At 48.2% G+C, this 24,969-nt stretch overlaps 1 protein-coding gene across 2 annotated transcripts in view; it reads right to left on the bottom strand.

The window, feature by feature from the left end:
* The window catches only part of MTX1 (metaxin 1), an 88,668-nt gene that overhangs the window by 22,218 nt on the left and 41,481 nt on the right, over positions 1-24,969 (bottom strand). Inside the window, exons 1-3 of one of the 2 annotated variants that reach the window (XM_085637073.1) lie at positions 12,449-12,478; positions 6,545-6,614; positions 6,101-6,180 (exon numbers count right to left, since the gene is read on the bottom strand). In XM_085637073.1, coding sequence (XP_085493199.1) covers positions 6,101-6,180; positions 6,545-6,614; positions 12,449-12,463 — 165 coding nt within the window. In that variant the 5' untranslated portion in view covers positions 12,464-12,478. Of the gene's footprint in view, positions 1-6,100; positions 6,181-6,544; positions 6,615-12,448; positions 12,479-24,969 lie in introns of those variants that run through there. The other variant, XM_085637072.1, reaches the window with a different exon arrangement.

Here is a 24,969-nt window from a genome sequence, read left to right as displayed (position 1 = left end):
GGCGTGTTAACCCAGAGAGGCCTTCCCTTCACCCCCGTGAACGTGACGACAGCTGCGCAGGGTCGCTATGTGGCTGTGTCCGGTAGGCTTGAAGGCCAGGTCCTAAACCCATTGTCAGCATATATCCCTCCTGCCATGCTTCCCTCTACTCTCCATTGCCTCACAGAGGTAATCTCCTCCCTGCCCCAGGGTCAGACAATAATTGGAGGACACTTTAATGCAGTAACGCAACCAACACTGGGCACAACGGGTGACCCACCCTCGTCGCGCCTTGCGGGCTCGAAGTGGATATCAAACTGGTCAGCTGCCCTTGGTCTGCGTGACGCCTGGAGGATTTGGAACCCCCGGGAGAGGCAATACACTCACTTCAGCAGATCACCATACCCACTCCCGAATTGACTTGGTCCTCCTGCCCGCTACCGACTGCCAAAAGGTCTTGGGCATCTCTATTCTACCCCACGGAATCTCAGACCACTCCGCCATTTCCCTCCGCTTGGGAGGCACCAAGTGAGACGCGGACGGTCTGGTGACTGAACGCGTGGTTCTTACAGGACACAGAGATTAAGGACGCCCTTGCTGTAGAGATGCGGCACTATTTCCTTACTAATCTAGGTTCGGTCCCTTCCCCGGGCACACGCTGGGAGCCTCGTAAAGCTACCCTACGTGGCGTGGTCAGAGGCCTGGTACACGCAAAGCGAGCGGCATAGAGTGCCTGACTGACCCAGCTAGAGGTGCAGGCCACGAAGCTGGAATTGACTCTTGCAGGTAAGGATGATGCTTACCCCGCCAGACAACTTGCAGCGCTCCGGGACGAGATCCGTCAGATTTCCCTGGAATCTGCCAAAATGTTGTGGCGCTCCTCGGTGGCCCGTGTGTTCGGGTGGGGCGACAAAAATGGAAAACTGCTCCATAACTTGGTCTCATATCCCAAGGCCAACAGAATTATTCCCGAGATCCGGGACGCCACTGGAACCCTTCACCACACATCGAGAGCCATTGCTCAGGCGTTCGCAGGTTACCACGCCCAGCTCCACTCAGCCCGGCCCCCTAGGGCTTCTCTGGTCGACTTGCTAGACCGAGCGGTAGTCCAGCTACCATGGCTTGCTCAGGCCGAATCGACGGACCTCGACCTTCCCTTACCCCAGAGGTGGTACATGGGGCTATCTCCCTATTGAACTCCGGGAAGACACCGGGACCAAACGGCTTCCCACAAGAGTACTATGCGACATTTCGAGATTTATTGGTGCCCCACTTGGTCGACCTCTTCCGGCATGTGGGCGAGGAGGATAGGGCCACCATAGTGGTCATCCTGAAGACCCAACCACCTTCTCTCTCCTGTGCGGACTACCGTCCGATTTCCTTTATTAATACAGAAATGAAAATCTTTGCCACAGTCCTGGCCCAACGTCTCCGCCCCCTGCTACACAAACTGATTCACCCAGACCAGTGTGGCTTCATGCCGGCACGTGGCACTCAGCACTGCATACGGCGTCTCCACCGTGCCTTGGCCAACCGTGATCTCTTCACACCGTACTTGGCCCTGCTCCTTATTGATTTTGAGAAGGCTTTCGACACGGTTGACTGGAGTTAATTGGAAGATGTTCTCACCACGATGGGTTTCGGCCCCAATTTTAGACGCCTCATTCGGGTTCTGTACTCCGACCCCAAAGCAAGAGTTCTGACGAACGGTGCCCTCTTGGAGGCGTTCCCAATCCGAAAGGGCACGTGTCAAGGGTGCCCTCTTTCGCCACTCCTGTTCGTGCTCGCAATGGAGCCCCTGGCCTGCCTTATACGTAATGATCCCCGAATCAGAGCATGGTCCTGGGACCCCCACCAGGTGGACAAAACTGCCTTGTACGCGGTCAACGTTCTCCTTTACTTATCAGACCCGGAGACCTCCGGTCTGCGCTGTCTGGAGGTGCTCCAGGCCTTTGAGACAGTCTCGGGTCTGCGACTCAACCCAATGAAGTCCACTCTGATTCCCCTACATCCCTCGAAAGCTTGCTTCGACTGGCAATACACTATCCCCTTAGGGAGACAATTGTTTAAGTATCTAGGGATATGGGTGACTCTGCTCCTGGAGCTGAAATGGGCCATTAATATTACACCTCTGATCACGAAAGCCAAAACCGACCTTAAGCGTTGGCAATCCCTCCCCCTCAACCCCCTTGGAAGAGGGGCACTATTTAAAATGAGGATCCTTCCCCGCTTCCTTTACATTCTCCATAATACCACCTTTCACCTCCAGGGTAGTTGGTTCCGAGACTTTGATGGGGTAATCACCAGGTTCCTGTTGGGGGGGCGACCTCGTACAGCCATGGCTTGCTGCCGGATCCCTCCCTTTGATAGGGGCATGGGCATGACTAATCTTCAGCTCTACTATCTGGCCACCAAACTTATAGTCGTCCACGACTGGTTCACTGGAGGCTGGTCTGACCCGGCCTACCAGATTGAGCTTCACAATATGGACTTCCAGCAAATCCAGGCATACTTAGGAGGGATAGCTTATGGAATGGGAGTCCCATATATCACCAGAGCAGTTCTTGTGGCCTGGCGCTCTGCCTTGCGCTACACGGGATGGGACAAGAGACTTACCCAACACACACCATTGTGGCATGGCACATGGCTCCATGAAACATAGACTCTCAGGGGGTTCCAGCGGAGGGATCGGGATCTCACTCCTTGGAGACGTCTGGCAGGAGACCACGTTAGGGCCTTCTCCGATCTGCAGCAGCGTCATTCTCTTCAAATTACTCAATTCTACAAGTATTACAACTCCGCCATGCCCTTAATTTGCATATCCCACCAGGCACTTCGCTTTCTGAGTTCAGCCCACTAGAAGCCCAGGTCATGATGGGAAATTTGGGCAGAGGTGGGGTGTCACGGATCTACCGCTCCCTTGTCAACAACAGCCCTATCACCTTAGACTCGCTGCGAACCCGCTGGGAGGGCTGGCTGGGTCCCCTAGAAGAGGCAGACTGGCGTGATGCCCTTATGGCTCCCAAAACCTTGACGACCTCCTCCAAACTACGCCTCATCCAATCCCACTACCTCCACACGGCTTACCTTACCCGTGCGCCTCCATAGGGCAAGATTGCGCCCCTCCCCAGACTGCACACGATGCGGCCAAGCCCCGGCTGATTTCTATCACGTGGTCTGGCTCTGCCCCAATCTCGCTCCTTTCTGGTCGGGGGTGGAGTCTGAACTTACACAAACTCTGGGGTGGCAGGTCCCTCATGATCCTCTAAGTCTTCTTTTGGGAGTCTTTGACGGGTTCGACGGCTCTAGTGCAGACCAACTTCTTGGGCACAGCGGTGGCAGTGGCTAAGCGAGATATCACTGCGGTCTGGTTGCCCTCAGAAATTTCAAAGGGTATGGGGCAAATGGTTGAATCTACTATCTTGAGAAGTGTGTTTGTTTTTCCTTGTACCTCTTTACACTGCCTTTCCAGTGGGGTGGCTTTCTCGAAGGCGCTAAATAATGGCTGGGATTTGTACTGTCGGTCAACAGTGGAATTTGTTCTAACATGCAATCATGAGCTGTTCTTTGTATGTTTGGTTTTTTCAAATGCAAATAAATTTGATCAAAAAAAAAAAAAAAAGAAACATTTTGGGATCTGGTGCTTACTTATTCCACAAATTAAGTACTACCCTTGAGTGATCTGAGGGTCTCGAGAGGCACACACAATCATCTGAAGTTTCAGAGGCGCGCGCACGCATTGTGGGGTCTAGTGGCGCACACAAAGGGTCTTAAGCAGGATCATAGGGTCCTGACTGACAGGACCCCCCTGGTCTCGCTACACACAGACCTCAGCTGAAAAAAAGAGAGATCTTTAAATTAAGCAGCTACCAAGAGACATTTCTGTGTGCAATACAAAGCTTACAGGAATTATGCCATCCACCCTTGTTAGCTACAAAAGATGTTGCTGCAGCCATGTGTGGGATCCTAGTCTTGTATGTAAATGTTTCTCTATTGTGTGGTAGAATGGGTTTATTTCATGACGGAGGGAGTCATATTTTTTTTTTTCTCCTACTGGAGGTAGTTACAGTTAGGACGTAGTTTCCATAGGAAAAGCATTATTTGTTTTGCTAATAACTTTGGCGCAGTTTCACTAATTTTTCCAAACTAGCTTGCCAGCCACTTCTGCTGCTGTCTGGAAAGTTTCGAGGTGATTCGTCAAGCGAACTGTATTTGCACCAAATTTGGCAGAAACCTAAAACTTGGTCCAGAAATAGTGCTTTTTGTAATTTAGTGTAAATCTGTTCAGTGGTTTTGGAGATATTAAACAAAAAAGATGTATTTCTAGAGACATGGATCCACCATGGAGGAAGGAGAAATAACATGATATAAGGAGTCAGAATAGAGGAATCCTGACCACATGGGACTCATGGACGTGCCTTTTAGGGACCCCTCATGGGCAAGAAATAGTCCAAATAAGTTTTATTTCTTTGTGCTGAAGGACTTGCGGGTCCACCGCATTTCTCAGCGCGTTCCCCCATGTGAATCTGCAGCGGAACTGCAGATTCAGACCCCAATTAAAAAAGACAAACACATCCACTCACACACCCACTTTCATAACCACCGACACACCCACTCACACATCCATATAGCCACTCACACACCAATACATTCACTGATACATCTACTCAGAGAACAACTCACAGACCCACAAAGGCACACACACCCAGAAACCTACTCACACACCCATTTACACACCCATACAGTCACTCGCACACCCATACAGTCACTGATACATCCACTCAGACCCAGAGGACCACTCACACACCCACACAGGCACTCACACCCATACACATACACCCACTCAAGACCCAGAAAACCACTCTCACACCCACTCAGACACCAAAGACCTGCACCGCGTGGGGTTGGCTGCATGCAGCGGCGGCTCATCCGCAATGACAGAAGAGGGTCACACGCACTGAGAATGAAAAAGAAAATGATAATAGAACAATTTTATTATCGTTTTATTTTTCAATGGCAGCTGATGCTGCTGAGTCTAGGCCAGGGCCAGGCAATCCTCTTAACACTAGCCAGGGACTGGGAGGATGAGTGGAGGGCACTTGTAAGTGCACATGTCAGTTTGGCCAGCCATCTTATGCCGGCCAAACAGACATTCGCACTTAGAGTTTCCCCACCCATCTATATTGTACAGTAGGGTGGAGAAATAGCACAAGCTCCCAGTCCCTTCGTGAGAGCCTAATCAGGCCGCTCAGACCAATCCAGGCACTGCTCTCACAGCATGAGATTGGGTGGGGAGTCTGGGAGCCTGGCCCAAGGACTTCTGAAAGAATAGAGCACAGAGGTGCCCGGTAGATGAAGCGGGAGAAGCAGGTAAGTGTGTTTTTTAAATTAATATTTGCTCTCCCACACTGCCCCACCATTTTATTTTGGCAGCAGCTGCTGCTGGCTGCTTGAGGGAGGGGGGTTGGCCGCAGGCCAGGACCTGTAAAAACCAAAGGTTATAGGGATGTTATAATTATGAAATAGAATTTTTAACAATTCACTAAAAATCCAAAGGTTACAGGGATTTTATTGTTCGGTTCAGATTTTACACACATAAACCCATAGAAATACAGCAGTTATAGTTATCTCAAGAAATTATAACTCGTGCCCTCACCATGCACTGCTAATGACCTCACATATTACATCAGTCATGACATCTTCTATGACATAATTGATATCACTGCAAAATTTGCAATAAAGGCATTGATGAGAAAACTGTGCATGGTGTGGTTGCGAGTTAGAGTTACCTTAGGGCATGAGTTATAGTTACTTGAGATAAGTTTGGGAAGGCCAGTGCTTCATTAAAAATATAATAAATAAAATAAGACAAAACCCTTGAGGTGACAACAAGGTCACAAAAGTAGATGGTCAAGTTTCACAAAAACATAGCTAACTAAGGTGTATGCATGAGTGTTTATTGGAGCCGTACTAGATGAGAAGGTAGTCTTTCAGACAGAGTGAATGTGAGCGGGGGTGAAGGGCAAGGTTGTGCCAGACTGTTACATAAGGGGAGTGCAAGTTTGAATGAGGTTGCATGTGAAGAGGCAGTGCGAGAGCAGAGCAATGCTGTCTTTCTCACCTTTTTTCTGAGGTGTGCAATGATTTTGTGAGTCTGGCATACAACACCATTGTCCGAGGTCTTCAGGGCGGGCAGGGTGCCTACAAAAAGGAGAAAGAGAGGCTTTCTTCAGCAGGAGCAGTTAACTTGGATACATCTGACCAAGAGCACTATTCTAGACATACACAACACAGGCAGGAACAGAGGTCCACGCATAACACGCAGATTGGAACATGGTCACAAACACACGTTCCTGGTGAAACAGCGATTCACGGGGTTTGTAGCAGCTAAACCCTCAAATCCTACTTAGTATACACACAAAAAATGTATAAATATGGAAGTCCTGTTCTCAAACACAATGTCTAACAGTTTAACTTCTTTCCAACACACTTTCTTTGCCCTTTTTATTCCCTCACAGTTTGTGCACATATGAAACCTGCTCTTTCTTATTCGTACACTTCTTACCAGAGGGGCTTCTCCAGGGGTTGCTGATCTTGTGGACTTTGAGTGGTGCTCCTGCAAACCGAGCATATGTCTGAAAAGGAAATAAAGAAAACAGTGAGGAAAATGATACTGTTAAAGTGGATTGCGCGTCATGGGGCCCCCTGTCTTGAGCAAGGTCGCAGTCTAAAGGGGGCAAAGCAGTGACGTCAGGGGGCAAAGGCCTCGATTCCTACAGAAAACCAATGAAACATCTCAATCAAGCACTATTTGTAAGGCCACGGAGCATGCGCTACTTATGTCAAAGTACATCAGGTTAGGTCTTCAACTTCAGTACTGAGAAGTGAGGGTGAAGCTAAAGGCTTGTAGGACCGGTCTCTCAAGCCTGGGTGGAAAATGGACAGGCTGGCAGGGCCTACAATCACATATAAGCAATTCAGCACAAGGGAAAACAATCATTCTAGTGTGCCAGTGCTAGAGCAGATTTTCTGTTTGAAAATCAATTGGGTTTTTAAAGCTCTGGTTTGTCTATTTGTCGAACTAACACTAATCATTAATTATTAATTACTTGTTTTGTGTAAGTGTTTTTACTTATCAACATGTGTGTTTTAACAAGAGAGAACTACACGTGGGAATGCGTATGTGTTGCATATTAACAATGTGCATGTTTACGTGTTTAAAATGTTGCTGAGTGCTGTTTATTTTAAAGCACAAAACGCTTTCGAATTAATGCTTTTCTGTGTTGCGAAGGCTAGATAATTACACACACATAAGGTATTAGTGGGGTTAACACTGTTTAATCACTATGCTGTGGTAACGTTGTTTTTGTCTCTTTTAATTAAGATGGTCTATTGTGGCCTATTGTGGCCTGACCAAATATGGCCGCCGTTTGCAGCCTAGCCTCGAGTGAGAGTTTGTGATGGAAAAGGCCTTGCTGAATATGGATGCGAGTCATCTGTCCACAGTCCTTGCCTGGTTAAAACTTTCCGTGAGGACAGCAGCAGTTTTGGGCAAGTCTCCAGATGCATTGGGACAGCCTTGGCCGCCTTGGAAAACAAAGGAGCCTTAAAGAAAGACTCTGAACTCTGAGCTCACCGGAGGAAATGTGGTTGTTGAAGAAGATACTTTTTAATATTCAGTTCCTGTTCTGTTTTTTTATTTTTGTGATTTTTCCTGAGCGGAGATTTTCCAAATGTAGCGATGCTACATCCTTTCCTTCTCGCTTTGCTCAGAGGTTCAGCGGACGCGATGAATACTTTTGTTTCTTTCCTTTGTTCAAAACACTATAAAAATTGTTAGCCTAGAGAGGGTTTTAGGCCACTTGCTACTTTGCCAGGATCGATGCTGAGAGGACGGCGACTCGAGAGACTTTTACTGAGAGACCTGTCCTGACCCATTCTGACATTTAGCTAGAATAGGTAATTATGAGAATGATGATTTATTCGGATTTACTTTTCTTTGACTAATTTTAGATAAAGTACCATAACTTTGAATACGGTGTTGGTTATTATTTCTTGTCAATTATTGAGTACTCTATTTTGATGATTATTGTTGTAGTTGTATAGATTGTTTAGATTAGGTTTCAGGACAGTTACAATAACCAGGTCTTATCGACCTCGATATAGATGCGGGGTGTTTAGGAGATTTCTTTCCACAGGTTCAATGCTGGTAGAGTATTTGAGCGTATGTTAGTGAAATGGGCCCTAGTGTATGATGAGTGTATGTGCGTGAAACTGTGAATTACTCTATCCGTGGAAGTAGGGATATTTTATGCACCCTGATCTCTATCAATTTCCTGGTAGCAGAGGATGGTTATTGATGATTGTCTTGATCTGATTAGATTGCTTGTACATTAGCTTATTGATTATTGATTATTGGTATATGTACTAATACTATATGTTGGAGTCGTCATGTTGAGTTATATGTAGTGCTTCTGGAATTTGGGAGCTAGTAGCAGTTCCGTAGTAGGGCAGAGGGAAGTATATGCTGCTCTCGGGAAAGACGGGATTGTAGGAAAACGTGTGACAATTGAAGTTGCGCGTCACATTGTCTGGGTTCAGAATCAGTGACATTGTTGTATGTTACTATTAGATATATTTCTGGTATATAAGGAGTGCGTATGGTAGCGAAGGTTATCTGTGAAACTCTGGTCTTAAGTCCCAGGGATCCGTAAGGTTCACCGTTAAAGCTTATCGCGGGAGAAGTAATAGGTATTCTCTGAGCTTGTTTGAGGAACTGGGCAGAGGTAAGCTGCTTAGTTGATGTGTGTTATAATTCTGTAGTGGAGCAGATTGTTCGCTGTTCTCGGGAAGCAGGATTCTGTGTGTATGTACTATATTTTCTTGTATGAATGTGCGTGAATGTATATACATTTAATTGATTGTAAGACTCTTTGGACAAGTCCTAGAGGAAACAGTTAAGGAATGTATGAAAGTCCGTTGATTCTTGTGAAATAGATTTTTCTTTACTATTCTGTGGTTAGCGAAGCAGACAATGGAGATGTTTATATGTTGTAACTAATAGATTTTGTAGAAGTTTTGACACGAAGTCTACTGAAGAGTTTTGTAAAGGAGGGGTAGACGAGTGACAGGAGACAGGAGACAGAGACTGCAGCGGCTGCTGACGTCATAGAGACCGCGCTCTGATTGGATAGTGGATCAGAATAGTGCTCGCGCTAGGATTGGTGTGTTGGTGTGAGCCGCGCAAGGATTGGATGAGCTATTCTAGTGACGTAGACGCTCCAGGATTGGTGCGTTAGTGTGAGTCGCGCTGTTATTGGCTTAAAAATCGTATTGTATATTTATAATACGGAAGGGATTGGAAAGTTTTGGTAAACGCTAAAATGTATTACCAAGAAGAGAAAAAGAAGAAAACATTCTTTGGAAGAATTAAAAGGTGGTTTGACAAGGATAAAGATGTTAAGACGAGAGAGGGTGAATTGTTACCTCCAGCGAAAACACCTGCATCCTTCATGGCTGCAAGATATGGGTATCATACCTGTATATGGTTGGATAACTGGGTTAGGTATACCAAAGAGGATGGTGTTCTAGCATTTCCAGAACATGGTTCATTTAATCTGGCCGTGTTAAGAAATTTACGGGAAAAGATGTTATGTCTTGACCCAAAACCAAGGCCGACACAGTTTGAGGCTTTAGTGGAATGGGAAGAGGAAGTACATGAGCGAGAAAAGCAGAGGTCTGGAGGACATTACAGGTACATGTTCGGGAGGAGACATGATCGTGAAACTCATCATGATCGAATGAAAAGATGGCGAGATGCTAGTATGTCAGAGGGATTATATCCGATGAGAACAGTTGAAGGGGGAGCAGAGAGGGTTCCTGAGTCAGAAGTGAGAAGATATGGAGTTAATGAGTATGAGGATGAGGTCTTGAATGACATGATTTACAAGAGACCACCTCCATATAGACCAGAACCAGAAGAGAGCACACCAATTGTTTCTCCGATAAGAGATACAGTGTGTATCACTGAGACAGAAAATATGACACCTGAGTTAAGAAGTGGTAATCCTTTCAGGGAGAGAGAGAATAGATGTGGTAACGGGAATACAAGAGAATTAGCCAGAACTACATCAGAGTTAACTGAAAAGATTAGGGAGTTAACAAAGAATCTGGAAGCTGTTACGGTACCTGTAACCATAGGTCCGATAATGCCTGTGTTTGATAACCAGAGAACAGGTGAAAACGGTTTGGTGATTCCATATGTTGGGAATAAGTTAACAAGTTCAGCTGGTCCCTCAGGAGATTCAGGAAGAAGGACGGAGAGTAGTGATCTGAGACAATCCAGACATGACACATGTAGTGAAGGACTGGACGCTAGTGAAGCTAGTTGTTCAGGGATGCCGATTTTAGAACCGCAAAAGAAAGTGGTTCCAGTGAGAAAAACTACTGAAATTACAGCTGAAGATTTGAATGATTGGATGAAAGTTCTTCAGAAGAGAGATAAAGATTCACAAGCAATTGATGTGGCTAGGTTACGTGTAGAATTAGAAGAGCTTGTTGCAGGGACAGTTCCAACAGAGATTCTTAAAAATCATCATGAAGGTGAGCTGTTGTTTATGTGTAAAAACATTACCTGGAGAGCGAGAAATACACATGATAGGTTAAGAGCAATAGCGAATGAACAGGGAGTGGACATCGATAAGGTGAAAGCGTTGCAGAAGTCTTACAGGGTAGATTTTACAGACAAAGACATAGAAAATCTGAATGGTGCTGGTAGAACAGGACAGATTAAAGAAATGGTCGCATTATTGCGAAGATGGGGAGATGTAGAAAAGTGGAAGGATAGGTGGTACAAGAAAAGAGAAGAATCAGAGGATAGGACTTATTCAGCATTTCCTGTGAGAGAAAAGGAGAAACCAGTGGATAATTATCCTATGAGAGAAATACCTGGAGGAGGATATGTACATGTTCCATGGACCAGACAGGATATTTTATCATTTACGAATGATTTCCCTCGATTGAGAGAAAAGCCCGTCGAGTGGTATAGGCAGGTAGATAGGTTTGTGAAATTGTCAAAAGTGCTGTGGATTGACCTGAATAGTCTGTTTGATATAATTGTTCCAGCAGACTTGTGGACTGAGTGTAAAATAGTTGTGAGTTGGCCTACTGAGGAATATCCAAGAGATCAGAGAACAGGAGCACCAGATCCAGAGGTAATGAGAAAGTATGAACAGGTGATGGTATACCTGAAGAGTAAAGTACCTCCAAAAGAGACAGACTGGGTTAAAATAGATCGAACACAACAGGAAGCAAAAGAATCAGTTCATGCTTTTTACGAGAGGCTGATACTGGCTTTTAAACAATTCAGTGGAGATGAACACCTGGGTGACAAAGATTTGAGTCATTTTGTATACAGATTTGTATATGGCCTGAGACCTGAGATTAGTGAGAGAATTCGTGAACACACAGTGGATTGGCAGAGTAAGAAAATAGATGAGATTCTGAGACATGCGAAATACTTCAGTGATGAAATTGAAGCAAAACAGAGAAAGCTGAAAGAGAAAGAAATGTGGGCACAAGTGAAGGTTGCGGAAAGACAAGAAGCACAGTTGGTGGAACAGGCGAATAGTGCAGGAAATAATGCAGGGAATAGACCTAGATATGCAGGAAAAGGAAAGGGGAATCTTGAGGAAGCTAAAAAGAAGTTCCCATGTCACAACTGTGGCCAACTGGGACATTGGAGATCAGAATGTACCAATCCACCATTAGTAAATAATGAGGGAAAATCCTTGAATCAACAGGTGCAGAACGAAGGAAATAATCAACAGCAGCAACAACAGAAAGTTGTGAGACAGCAGAGTCAAGAGCCAAAACCGCCCTTGCCGCAGAATAGAGGGTTACAAAAGTATAATCAGGATTCAGGATTCTACAATGATGAACAGGTAACCAAACCAAGGCGTTCTAACCAGGTACAGCAGTACTTGTTAAAGAATGAAGGGAGTGAATCTGAGGGTGATTATTGACGGTGCCGAAGAGAGGAGGAAGAGTGCATACTTGGTGCAACTCTAGAAATAGACCAGGCAGGACCATTTGTAGATGGGAAAATAAATGAAGAAAGTGTTACTTTTTTAGTAGACACAGGTGCGACAAGATCAACTGTCAGGTCAACAGATATTAGAAATCTTCCTCTCTCGGATGAAGCAATCCAAGTAGTTGGTGTAGCAAATACACAAATCAGGACACGTCTTACTGAACCAGTAAGGGTACAAATAGGGAAATTTTCAGACATGCACAGATTTATCGTCTGTGACACTAGTCCAGTGAACCCGTTAGGTAGGGATCTGTTGTGCAAGATTGTTGGAAACAGCCCACTCCCACTCCGCAGGGTGGTGGTGGACCTTCCCGACACAATGGGGTAGCTTGGCTCGAGTGGTCAGGAAACAGGCGCAGTGCTAAGCATACAACATACCCAAACAATAACCATGCGTGCATCCGTTCCAAAAACGACTCTACACCGTAAAAATTATGAAAATATTCTTCTTTATCTTTCTTCTCTTAGTTGCTGATTGGAAAAATAAATAAGACAATCACAATATACAAGTTTCAATTAGTGCAGGTCAAATAAATATTGGCTGTTTGATGAAATAAATAGGGGTGATCATAAATAACAGGGCATAAATACAAGTGCAATATATACAGACAATTAAATACTTTGAGGCAATAAATACTGTACCAATAAATATTGTACACCATCAAGTCCTGTGGACCTATAAATATAGTGCAGCAATAAATAGGTAAAAACTCAATAAATACAGTATCCCCAATAAATAATTAACAGTATACAGCAACACTCATATGATCAGATGACACTTCACTTCTTAAGGGCTGATTTGGCCCAGGCACAGCTTGTAGGGTTGTGGAAGGCTTGAGGGGGGGGGGGGGCTACTCCCTGGCTAGGACAAGGCTGAGGCCTAATCTGAGGTAGATCAAAGGGGGGAATACCAGTGCCCTGGCTTTCTCTCTCCACACAACCTCTCTAGGTTAGTCCCAGTTCACCCCTTGCACAGTCAGGTGGGTTTCAGCACCTCCCTAGCCCCTTAGAGCAGTCTCTCAGGTCTCCACAGGGCCTTAGGCGCCCTCTACTCCACTTACTGCCCTTTTCTGATGTTCCGACGCCGCTGGAGTCGTGTCGACGCCGTGAGGCGGTTCCGGTTCGGTCTCGGCGGCCTCGGCACAATGTCAGTTCTTTGACGACGCCGGCAGGCGGCTCCGGTCCGACGTCGGTGGCCTCGGTTCGATCTCGACCTCCGATTCGACGGCGTCGGGCAGTCTCTTCACGAAGTCGACTTCGGGCGGCTCCGGTCCGATGGCGCTCTCAGCTCCGATGACGTCGGCCGGCCTGGCCTCGCTGTCGACTTCCGGCGACTCCGGGGTGCGATCCTCACCCCCGACCTCCGGTGTTCCTCCTCACAGGTTCCGGGCGACTCCGGAGTGCGATCCTCACTCCCGACCTCCGGTGCTCCTCTACCTCGGTCTCCGACGACTCCGGAGGGCGGACTTCACTCCTCCGATGACGCCGCTCGCTCGACCTCGGTTCACTTCCTTCTCGACCTTTGGTATTCCTCTCGACCTCCGCCGGCGCCCTCTTACGACCTCAGGCGGCTCCGGGTACGACGTCTGCTACCTCAGTCAGCGCCGCTTCTCCACCTCGGGCTCCAGGTCTTCGGCTACTCGACGCCAGGCTCCAGGGAAACCAGTTCTCAGGTCAGAATCTTGCTGCTTTCTTGGTTCTAAGGCCTGTTCCTGCTGTCCAGGTCCTTAGGATGGTTTTCTTCTGACTTCTTCCCACACAGGGCTATAGGCTGGGATCCATCAGTAGGGACAAGTATCAAGGGTGGGTTTATGGACCCCACTCCAGGCACAAGTTTCCACCCCTGCTGCTTCACTCCTTCCTCCTTCACTGTTGTGCTCCTCTCTCTTCACCAGTCAGGTGCCAACTGCCAGCTCCAACTGCCAACTGCCTCTCTTATCCTCCCAACATTCTAAACGGTTTCCAACTGTCACACAGTTCTGGAATCTCCTGGAAGGTTCTGGAAGGTGCTGGTAGGTTCCAGTGGATGCTGGTGATGTCACAGGAGGCCACCATTTTGTGCTTCAGGCCCTCAGACAGAAGTTTCAGGGGTAGGTAAAATGGCTCCCTGAATCTGCAGCAACACGAAAAAGTCTGGTGGTTCCCAAAAAGGAAAAATTCAAACAGGGTTTGAGGCAAAAGTGGGACAAAATAAATAATGATGAGGAGGGACCACCCAAAGGGCTGACAGGTCTAACACGCGTCCCCCCCAGCTGAAAGTGGGGAGAGCTACCCAACCCCTTGGGAGTTCTCATCACTAAGGCGGAAATACCTTGAGAGACCGTCTGCATTGGCGTGGTCCACTCCAGGCCGATGTTCCACCTGAAAGTCCATCCCCTGTAGGGAAATAGACCACCTCAACAACTTGGGATTCTCCCCCTTCATTTGCATCAGCCAACGAAGGGGTCTGTGGTCGGTCTGAACCAGGAAGTGCGAGCCAAACAGGTATGGCCGCAACTTCTTCAGAGCCCATACCACTGCAAAGGCTTCACGCTCTATTGCACTCCACTTCTGTTCCCTGGGAAGTAGTCTCCGGGATAGGAAGACCACGGGTTGATCCAGACCCTCTTCGTTGAGTTGCGATAACACTGCCCCAATGCCATGTTCTGATGCATCTGTCTGGACAATGAACTTCTTGGAAAAGTCTGGGGCCCTTAAGACCGGGGCCTCGCACATGGCTTTCTTCAATCTCACAAAGGCCTGCTGACAGGCCTCCGTCCAGACTACCCGTCGAGGTTGTTTCTTGGACGTGAGCTCCGTGAGGGGGGCTACGATGGTACCGTACCCCTTCACGAAGCGGCGGTAGTATCCCGTGAGGCCCAAAAATGCTCGGACCTCAGTCTGTGTCTTGGGGGGTTCCCAGGCCATGATGGCCTCGATCTTCGCCTGGAGGGGTTGCACCGCTCCCCTACCCACCAAGTGTCCAAGGTACACTACCGACCCCTGCCCGATCTGGCACTTGCTGGCCTTGATCGTCAATCCAGCTTGTCTCAGGGCCTGGAGAACAGCTTGCAGGTGACGCAAGTGATCCTCCCAGCTGTTACTGAAGACGGCTATGTCATCCAGATAAGCAGCAGAGAAACTCTCCATTCCGGTGAGGATCTGGTTTACCAGGCGCTGAAACGTGGCAGGTGCGTTCTTGAGCCCAAAGGGCATCACACAGAACTGGTAGTGGCCATTGGGTGTGGAGAAGGCTGACCTTTCCCTTGCTCCATTAGTCAAAGAGATCTGCCAGTACCCTGAAGTAAGGTCAAAGGTACTTAGATATTGGGCAGCTCCCAGCCGGTCAATTAATTCATCCGCCCTAGGGATCGGATGAGCATCAGTCTTTGTCACTGAATTCAGTCCCCGGTAGTCCACACAGAACCTCAGTTCTGGTTGGGCACCCGGTGGTGCAGCTTTTGGTACTAACACCACCGGACTGGACCAGGGGCTGCTAGAAGGTTCAATCACTCCTAGCTCCAGCATCTTAGTGAATTCACTATGAATGCTGGCCTTCACCTTGTCTGACATCCGGTAGATCTTGGACTTCACAGGTGGGCTGTCTCCTGTGTCCACGTCATGGACGCACAGGTGAGTCCTACCCGGGACAAGGGAGAACAACGAAGAGTACTGCCCCAGGACCTGGCGACAGTCTTCCTGCTGTTCAGGAGTTAGAGATGGGGAGAGAATCACTCCCTCCACCGACCCATCCTTTTCCTGAGACGCAAACAGATCAGGGAGAGGCTCGCTTTCCACGTCCTCTCCTCCGTCAGTCACCATCATCAAGATGACTTCGGGCCTCTCGTGGTGGGGTTTGAGGCGGTTGGCATGCAGCACCCGCAGGGGCTGACGAGGGGTCTTCAGGTCCACCAAGTAGGTAGCCTTACCCTTCCTCTCCAACACCTCAAAGGGTCCTGACCAGCGATCCTGAAGGGCACTAAGCTCTCCTGGTTCGATCACCCACACCTTCTGGCCAGGCTCCAACTCCACCGGGTGAGCGTTGTGGTCATACCACGCCTTCATCACTGCTTGGCTGGCTTCCAAGTTGTCAGAATCTTGCTTCCACAACTTAGCCATTTGGCTCCGGAAGGCCAGCATGTAGCTCACCACATCCTGGGGGAGCTTTCTGGGAGTTCTTTCCCATCCGTCTCTCACCAGGTTAAGAGGTCCACGTACAGGGTGCCCATACAGAAGCTCGAAGGGGCTGAAGCCCACTCCCTTCTGTGGCACTTCCCTGTAAGAGAAAAGTAGACAGGGTAGGAGGACGTCCCATTTCCTCCGCAGGCTTTCAGGCAGACTTCTGATCATGCCTTTTAAGGTTTTATTAAACCTCTCCACCAGACCATTGGTCTGGGGGTGGTAAGGAGTTGTGAACCGGTAGGTCACTCCACACTCCTTCCACATTGCCCGCATATATGCTGACATGAAGTTGGTCCCCCTGTCGGACACAACTTCCTTGGGAAAACCCACTCGGGTAAAGATTCCCATCAGGGCCCTAGCCACAACAGGTGCTGTTATGGTCCTCAGAGGTATTGCCTCTGGGTACCGTGTGGCATGATCCACCAGAACCAGGATAAACCGGTGACCAGCTGTAGTTGGCGGATCTAACGGACCCACAATGTCGATGCCCACCCTTTCAAAGGGGGTGCTAACGACAGGAAGTGGTTCCAGGGGAGCTTTCAGCTTCACCCCTGTTTTCCCACTGGCTTGGCAAGACACACATGTCCGGCAGTAGGTATCGGACGACACTTTCATCTGAGGCCAATAAAAGTGTGGGACAAGACGGGCGAAGGTCTTGTCTTGCCCCAGGTGTCCTGCCAATGGTATCTCGTGAGCCAACTCTAAAAGGAAGGCTCGATAACGTTGAGGGACTACCAAGGCTCGTGACGATCCATGTAGGGGTGCCTTGGGTTCACTGTAGAGGAGGCCATCCTCCCAGTAAACACTGTAGTTCCCTTCAACGTTCCCTGCTGCCTGGGCTTCGGCCTGTCGCCTCAGCCCCTCAAGGGTAGGGCACTCCCTCTGGCCCTGGCAGAATTCCTCCCTGGACGGGCCTCCCTCCACGTGCCACTCGGCCGGGATGGGTAAGTCCTCCAGGTTGGTAACGTCCCCCTCCGCAGACTCCTGGTCCACCACCTCCGGTGGCCTATCCGTCCTACGGGGTGGAGACGCCGAGGCAGGCTCCTCCTGTCCTCGGTTCTTCCCTTGACTGGCAGCTGGCTGGGCCTTTGTTCCAGGCTCCAGCCGGAATGAACTCCCTCTTCGGGTAGTCTCGGACCTTGTGCTAACACAGGCCCAGTCAGGTGTACCCAGCATCTCGGTGTGAGTCCGGTATTCCACCTCCTTCCAAGCGTTGTGCTCCATGTCATTGCCCAGCAGACAATCGACTGGCACGGCAGGGCTTACGGCAACTCGAAGTGAACCTGCAACCCCCCCCCATTCAAAGGGAACCTCAGCCACGGGATAGTGGCCGGTTCTGCCGTCAGCCATCGCGGCTGGGTGGAGTACATCGGGAATTACCTGCTCTGGAGACACCAGCTGGCTACGCACCATAGTCATACTGGCTCCTGTGTCTCTCAGAGCCTCCCCTCTTTGGCCGTTGATGGTGATCCACTGCCCATACTTTGCGGTATTTGCGGGCACCTGGATCTTAGGAACCATCTCCCGTTCTCCCAGGGACACTAAAGTGACACCCGCCCACTCCCTTCCCTTAGTTAAGGGCATCTCCTCCCCGAGCACTACACTAGCTACTCCGGGGGGCTTTCCTCCAGTGGGAGGGGGTGATCGTTTCTGACACTTCGGATCTCCTTTATAGTGTCCAACGCCACCGCACTCGTAGCAATGGACAACCCTTGGCTGCTGACTCTGGCCAGGATTAGGGTTTCTGGGTGGGTTAGCCTTAGAGGTGAATCCTGTTCCCTTCCCTTGGAAGTTATTTTGGGGGCCTTTGGAGAACTCCTTTTTCTTTTCCCCTCCTTCTTTCTTCTGGGGGGCGCCCTGTCCGGCCTTTTGAGTATCCCCTCCAGTCCCCCTTGTGGACACCCGGGTACTAGCCCAAATGTCCGCCTCCTCAGCAAGCTTCCGGGGACTGGTCAGCTTGCTATCCACCAGGTGTTGCCGCAGTTCAGGGAAACATTTCTCGAGTAGGTGTTCCTTCAATACTAGGTCAAACAGCTCCTCGTAGTTCCTTACTTCACTGCCTTGAATCCAACCTTCCAGTGCCTTCTTTGCATAGTCCAGAAAGTCCACCCAATTCTGTGTGCCCAGTTTGTGACTACCCCTGAACTTCTGTCTGTACTTTTCCGGAGTTAGTCCAAACTTTCTGATGAGCGCCAGTTTCATGGTGGGGTAGTGGGTTTGCTCCTCCTCTTCGAGGGCCAATAAAGCATCCCTACCAGCTGGAGGCATGTACTTATACAATCCCCCTCCCCAATACTTCACTGGAACCCCATGGGCCCTCAATGAGACCTCATAGGCTGCTAGCCACTTGGCGATGTCGTCACCCGCCCCATAGCTCGCTACAATGTCCTTTGGCAGGTAAGGTTTGGATTCCCTAGTGGACTCTTGGTTTTGGCTGCCACCAGTAGGATCAGGTTGTGCCCCGATTCTCAAAATCTGAAGATCTATTTCTTTCAGTCGCAATTCATGGGCCATCCTCTGCTCCTCTTTCTCCTTTTCCAGCCTTGCTAAGTCCCATGTGAGCTGTCTCTTCTCTCTCCGGTCTGCTAACTCCACTTCGGATAAGCCCCCACTAGAGACGGTGCTGCCCTTCCTAGAAAGTGTCCTGGGCCCTGCGGACAGGTTCCCCACCTCAGGTTGGTACATCTCAGCCCCCTCGGGGTCAGGCTCTCCATCCCTGTCTTCTTCCTCAGCCTTGCTTTCCCTGCGTGCCTCCCCCCAAGCCCTTAAGCTGGTTTGGAGTGCACCCTTCTTTGCTCCTGGGGGACAGTACACCCCCTCCCGCTGGCAAAACTCCCTGAGTTGGGCCACAGTGTACGTTTCTAGATTTTCTAGTACAAACTCCATCTTGCCCACTCAGGTTAGAGGACAGGTTTTTGTGCAGTAACTATGCAGGGGGGTACCTTTAGTAATACCTCCTCCCACCACCAGAGTAAATTTGGAAAAAACAAAAACCCACAATTAGGAAGGCCGCTTTGAGAAAACTCCCGGTGTAGGCCTATGGACTACCCACAGTTATTGTTGAGTATACGTAGGCACAGCTCTATCCCACCACTGAACACCAATTTATGTTGGAAACAGCCCACTCCCACTCCGCAGGGTGGTGGTGGACCTTCCCGACACAATGGGGTAGCTTGGCTCGAGTGGTCAGGAAACAGGCGCAGTGCTAAGCATACAACATACCCAAACAATAACCATGCGTGCATCCGTTCCAAAAACGACTCTACACCGTAAAAATTATGAAAATATTCTTCTTTATCTTTCTTCTCTTAGTTGCTGATTGGAAAAATAAATAAGACAATCACAATATACAAGTTTCAATTAGTGCAGGTCAAATAAATATTGGCTGTTTGATGAAATAAATAGGGGTGATCATAAATAACAGGGCATAAATACAAGTGCAATATATACAGACAATTAAATACTTTGAGGCAATAAATACTGTACCAATAAATATTGTACACCATCAAGTCCTGTGGACCTATAAATATAGTGCAGCAATAAATAGGTAAAAACTCAATAAATACAGTATCCCCAATAAATAATTAACAGTATACAGCAACACTCATATGATCAGATGACACTTCACTTCTTAAGGGCTGATTTGGCCCAGGCACAGCTTGTAGGGTTGTGGAAGGCTTGAGGGGGGGGGGGCTACTCCCTGGCTAGGACAAGGCTGAGGCCTAATCTGAGGTAGATCAAAGGGGGGAATACCAGTGCCCTGGCTTTCTCTCTCCACACAACCTCTCTAGGTTAGTCCCAGTTCACCCCTTGCACAGTCAGGTGGGTTTCAGCACCTCCCTAGCCCCTTAGAGCAGTCTCTCAGGTCTCCACAGGGCCTTAGGCGCCCTCTACTCCACTTACTGCCCTTTTCTGATGTTCCGACGCCGCTGGAGTCGTGTCGACGCCGTGAGGCGGTTCCGGTTCGGTCTCGGCGGCCTCGGCACAATGTCAGTTCTTTGACGACGCCGGCAGGCGGCTCCGGTCCGACGTCGGTGGCCTCGGTTCGATCTCGACCTCCGATTCGACGGCGTCGGGCAGTCTCTTCACGAAGTCGACTTCGGGCGGCTCCGGTCCGATGGCGCTCTCAGCTCCGATGACGTCGGCCGGCCTGGCCTCGCTGTCGACTTCCGGCGACTCCGGGGTGCGATCCTCACCCCCGACCTCCGGTGTTCCTCCTCACAGGTTCCGGGCGACTCCGGAGTGCGATCCTCACTCCCGACCTCCGGTGCTCCTCTACCTCGGTCTCCGACGACTCCGGAGGGCGGACTTCACTCCTCCGATGACGCCGCTCGCTCGACCTCGGTTCACTTCCTTCTCGACCTTTGGTATTCCTCTCGACCTCCGCCGGCGCCCTCTTACGACCTCAGGCGGCTCCGGGTACGACGTCTGCTACCTCAGTCAGCGCCGCTTCTCCACCTCGGGCTCCAGGTCTTCGGCTACTCGACGCCAGGCTCCAGGGAAACCAGTTCTCAGGTCAGAATCTTGCTGCTTTCTTGGTTCTAAGGCCTGTTCCTGCTGTCCAGGTCCTTAGGATGGTTTTCTTCTGACTTCTTCCCACACAGGGCTATAGGCTGGGATCCATCAGTAGGGACAAGTATCAAGGGTGGGTTTATGGACCCCACTCCAGGCACAAGTTTCCACCCCTGCTGCTTCACTCCTTCCTCCTTCACTGTTGTGCTCCTCTCTCTTCACCAGTCAGGTGCCAACTGCCAGCTCCAACTGCCAACTGCCTCTCTTATCCTCCCAACATTCTAAACGGTTTCCAACTGTCACACAGTTCTGGAATCTCCTGGAAGGTTCTGGAAGGTGCTGGTAGGTTCCAGTGGATGCTGGTGATGTCACAGGAGGCCACCATTTTGTGCTTCAGGCCCTCAGACAGAAGTTTCAGGGGTAGGTAAAATGGCTCCCTGAATCTGCAGCAACACGAAAAAGTCTGGTGGTTCCCAAAAAGGAAAAATTCAAACAGGGTTTGAGGCAAAAGTGGGACAAAATAAATAATGATGAGGAGGGACCACCCAAAGGGCTGACAGGTCTAACAAAGATGAACTGCACAATTTTCTGTACACCGGATGGAATAGCTTTTGAAACACCAGATGAGGATGTTTTGTACCGAATGACTCTAGGAAATAGAGAAAGTGTAATGGTTGGTGCATTTGCTGTGTTTAATCCGGAGGATTTGCCTCAAGAGCTGAGAGACACAGTAAAAAGGGCAGTTTGGGATTTTACTGGAGAGGATGTGGGATTGATGAATAATGTAGATCCTGTGAAAATTTCAGTGAAAGAGGGAATTACTTATCCTAACATTCCTCAGTATAAAATGACACCAGAAATAATTGAAGGAATAACTCCTATAATTGAGAAGATGATTCAGCAGGGAGTTCTGAGAGAACTACTGAGTAGCCCGTGTAATTCACCGATAATGGGGCTAAAGAAGCCTAATGGGAAGTTTAGGATTGTGCAGGATTTGAGAAAGGTTAATCAAATTGTGGTGGCGTGTTGTCCTATCGTGCCAAATCCATCAGTGATTTTGTATCAGATTCCACATGATGCTGAGTGGTATACAGTGATTGATTTGTGTCATGCTTTCTTTTCAATTCCATTGCATCATGACAGCCAGCCGATTTTTGCATTTAGATTTGGCCAGCGTATTTTAGCATGGTGTCGTATCCCACAGGGGTATACAGAGAGTCCTTCGATATTCAATCAGTTATTGAAAAAGTCTTTGGAGAGCTTAATCATGCCTGAAAACTCAGTACTAGTGCAGTATATTGATGACCTACTTGTGGCATCAAAGACACGTGAAGCTTGTGAAGTAGATACCATAGCTTTACTGAATCATCTGGCAGATGGAGGGTTAAAGTTATCTCCAGCCAAATTGCAATTCTGTAAGAAAGAGGTGCATTACATTGGACACAATATTGAAAAAGGTCTGAGAAAGGTGACTGATGACAGGATCAAAATCATCAGGGGAATGAAGGCCCCAAAGACCCAGAGGGAAGTGAGAATGTTCCTGGGTATGGTGGGTTATTGTCGTCAGTGGATAATTAATTTTTCTCTGATAGCAAAGCCACTGATTAAGCTGACAAAAAGTGAGATGACAGACCCATTGGAACTAGATGGGGAACAAATGGCAGCATTCGAAGAGCTGAAGAGCAGAATGTGTGAAGCCCCTGCTTTGGGTATGCCAGACTACGAAAAAGAGTTTGAATTGTACTGTAGTGAGAGGAATGGATGTGCACTTTCAGTGTTAATTCAGAAGCATGGACAGCTGAGAAGGCCTATTGCGTACTTCTCATCGACACTTGACCCTGTAGCTGTAGGTTTACCAGGTTGTTTGAAATCTGTGGCTGCAACATGCAGAAGCCTGGAACAGAGTGAGGGAATCATAATGGGATATCCTGTAAGGGTATTCGTACCTCATAATGTGGCAATTCTTTTGACAAGAAGCAGAACCCAGTACATGTCACATAGTCGGCTGACTAAATATGAGAAAGTCATTCTGGGAGCATCAAATGTGACTCTTGAAAGATGTGTGAATGTGAATCCAGCGACATTGTTGCCGGATATTGAAAATGTGGGTGTGAAAACAGAAGATGATCACAATTGTTTGGATGTGCTTGATTACTGTACAAAACCGAGACCAGACATAAGGGATCTTCCCTTGCATGAGAGTGATCATGTGTTGTTTGTGGATGGATCATGCCTGAGGAATGATGAGGGTGTGCGGTGTGCAGCATATGCAGTGTGCAAGGTTTCAGAGGTTATGGAAGCATCACCATTGAAAGGAGTGAAATCTGCGCAAGTTGCTGAATTAGTGGCATTGACAAAAGCTTGTGAAATTGGGAAAGATTTGAGGACGACTGTGATGACTGATAGTCAGTATGGATTTGGAGTTGTGCATGATTTTGGCCAGCTTTGGCTACAAAGAGGTTTCTTGACGTCGAGTGGGACTCCAATAAAGAATGCTGAAGTGATTGGGAAATTACTTGAAGCAATACAGTTGCCTAAAGAGTTAGCAGTTGTGAAGTGTGCTGCTCATGGACAAGGAGATGATTTTGTGACAGTTGGAAATCGTTATGCCAATGACATTGCGCAATATTGCGCGAAAAACAACCAGTCCATTAATCGGGAACGAGAAAGTGAAATGTCTTTTTGTTCTGTGATGTTTACTAATGTCCTAGAGACGTGGGATGAAGTGAAACAGTTGCAGGATGAGGCAGGAAAGGAAGAGAAGAAAGACTGGATTAAGGCAGGTTGTGCTCCAAGAGAAACAGACCATGTTTGGGTCTATAGAGATGGCAGACCAGTAATGCCGAACTCCATGCTGTCGTCAATGGCAAGAATGTATCATGGACAGGGACATTTGGGAAGGGATGCGATGATCAGGTCGTTTAAGCAGACCTGGTACAATGCAAAGTTCAGGACAATTGCAGAGAGCATCTGTCAGAGGTGTTTGATTTGCCAGCAATTTAACACTGGGAAAAAGACAGTGGTGAGTCTAGGAACAATAGGCAGAGAAGGAGGTCCTTTTACAAGAATGCAGATTGATTTCATTGAAATGCCCCAAGTGAACAGACTGAGGTATGTTTTAGTGGTAGTCTGCTTGTTTTCAAGATGGGTGGAGGCCTATCCGACTAGGAGAAATGATGGAATAACAGTGGCAAAGTTACTGTTAAGAGAGTTGATTCCTAGGTACGGGTTTCCAGTAACGATTGAGTCTGATAGAGGTGGACACTTCTATAATGAACTCATGAGTTTGATTTGTGAAGCATTGAGCATACAGCAGAAGCTACATTGTGCATACAGGCCAGAGGCTTCTGGTGTGGTTGAGCAGATTAATGGCACAATCAAGAACAGGATTGGTAAGATGTGTTTAGCCACTGGCATGAAATGGCCAGATGTCTTGCCTCTAGTGCTAATGACTATTAGATCTACTCCAGATAGAACTACTGGTTTAAGTCCGCATGAAATCATAATGGGACGTGCAATGCGACATGCATATGTACCTGCAAATAAGTTGATGACAATAACTGATGACATGATTTTGGATTACTGTAAAGGCCTGGCTGACGCAGTTCATTCTGTGTTTCACCAGGTTGGAGAAGAAGCTACCACACTTGAGAAGAAGCAAGCTCATGATCTGAGTCCAGGGGACTGGGTGAGGATTAAAGTGCACAGAAGAAGAAATTTGTTGGTTCCAAGGTGGGGAAGGCCGAGACAAGTCATTTTAACTACGACAACTGCAGTAAAGTGTGCTGGTGTGAAAAATTGGGTGCATGCGAGTCATACTCAGAGTTCCAAACCCGAAAGACGGAACTGGTAGAGAGTATTTTGAAGAGTCAGATTCCAGTGATGATGAGGAAACAGAACCAGTAAAAGAGTCAGGGAAGTCTTCAAGAGAACCATTGAAAGTCTTGGGAAAAAGATCAGATTCTGTAAAAGAGCCTGAAGTTCCGAAAAGCAGTGAAGGAAAAAGAAAAGAAAAGAGCAATTCCACAGAGACTACTCCTGAATCAGAAGAGGAGGAGATTGAAGAACCACTTGAGATTATACCTGAAGAAGCAGGGTCAGAAGAAGATAGAGAGGGACAGATTGCGGAAGACCCCCGAGGAGGTGTAGGGAACATTCCTAATAAGCTAGGTAAAGGGACAAGTAGACAGCAAGAAGATTGCGTGTCGGAGACCCGAGGAGGGACA

The sequence above is a fragment of the Triturus cristatus genome, chromosome 12 (assembly GCF_964204655.1).
Source record: "Triturus cristatus chromosome 12, aTriCri1.1, whole genome shotgun sequence".
NCBI lineage: Eukaryota > Metazoa > Chordata > Amphibia > Caudata > Salamandridae > Triturus > Triturus cristatus.
Note: the sequence above shows the minus strand (reverse complement) of the source record. Positions and strands in the feature narration are given on the sequence as shown.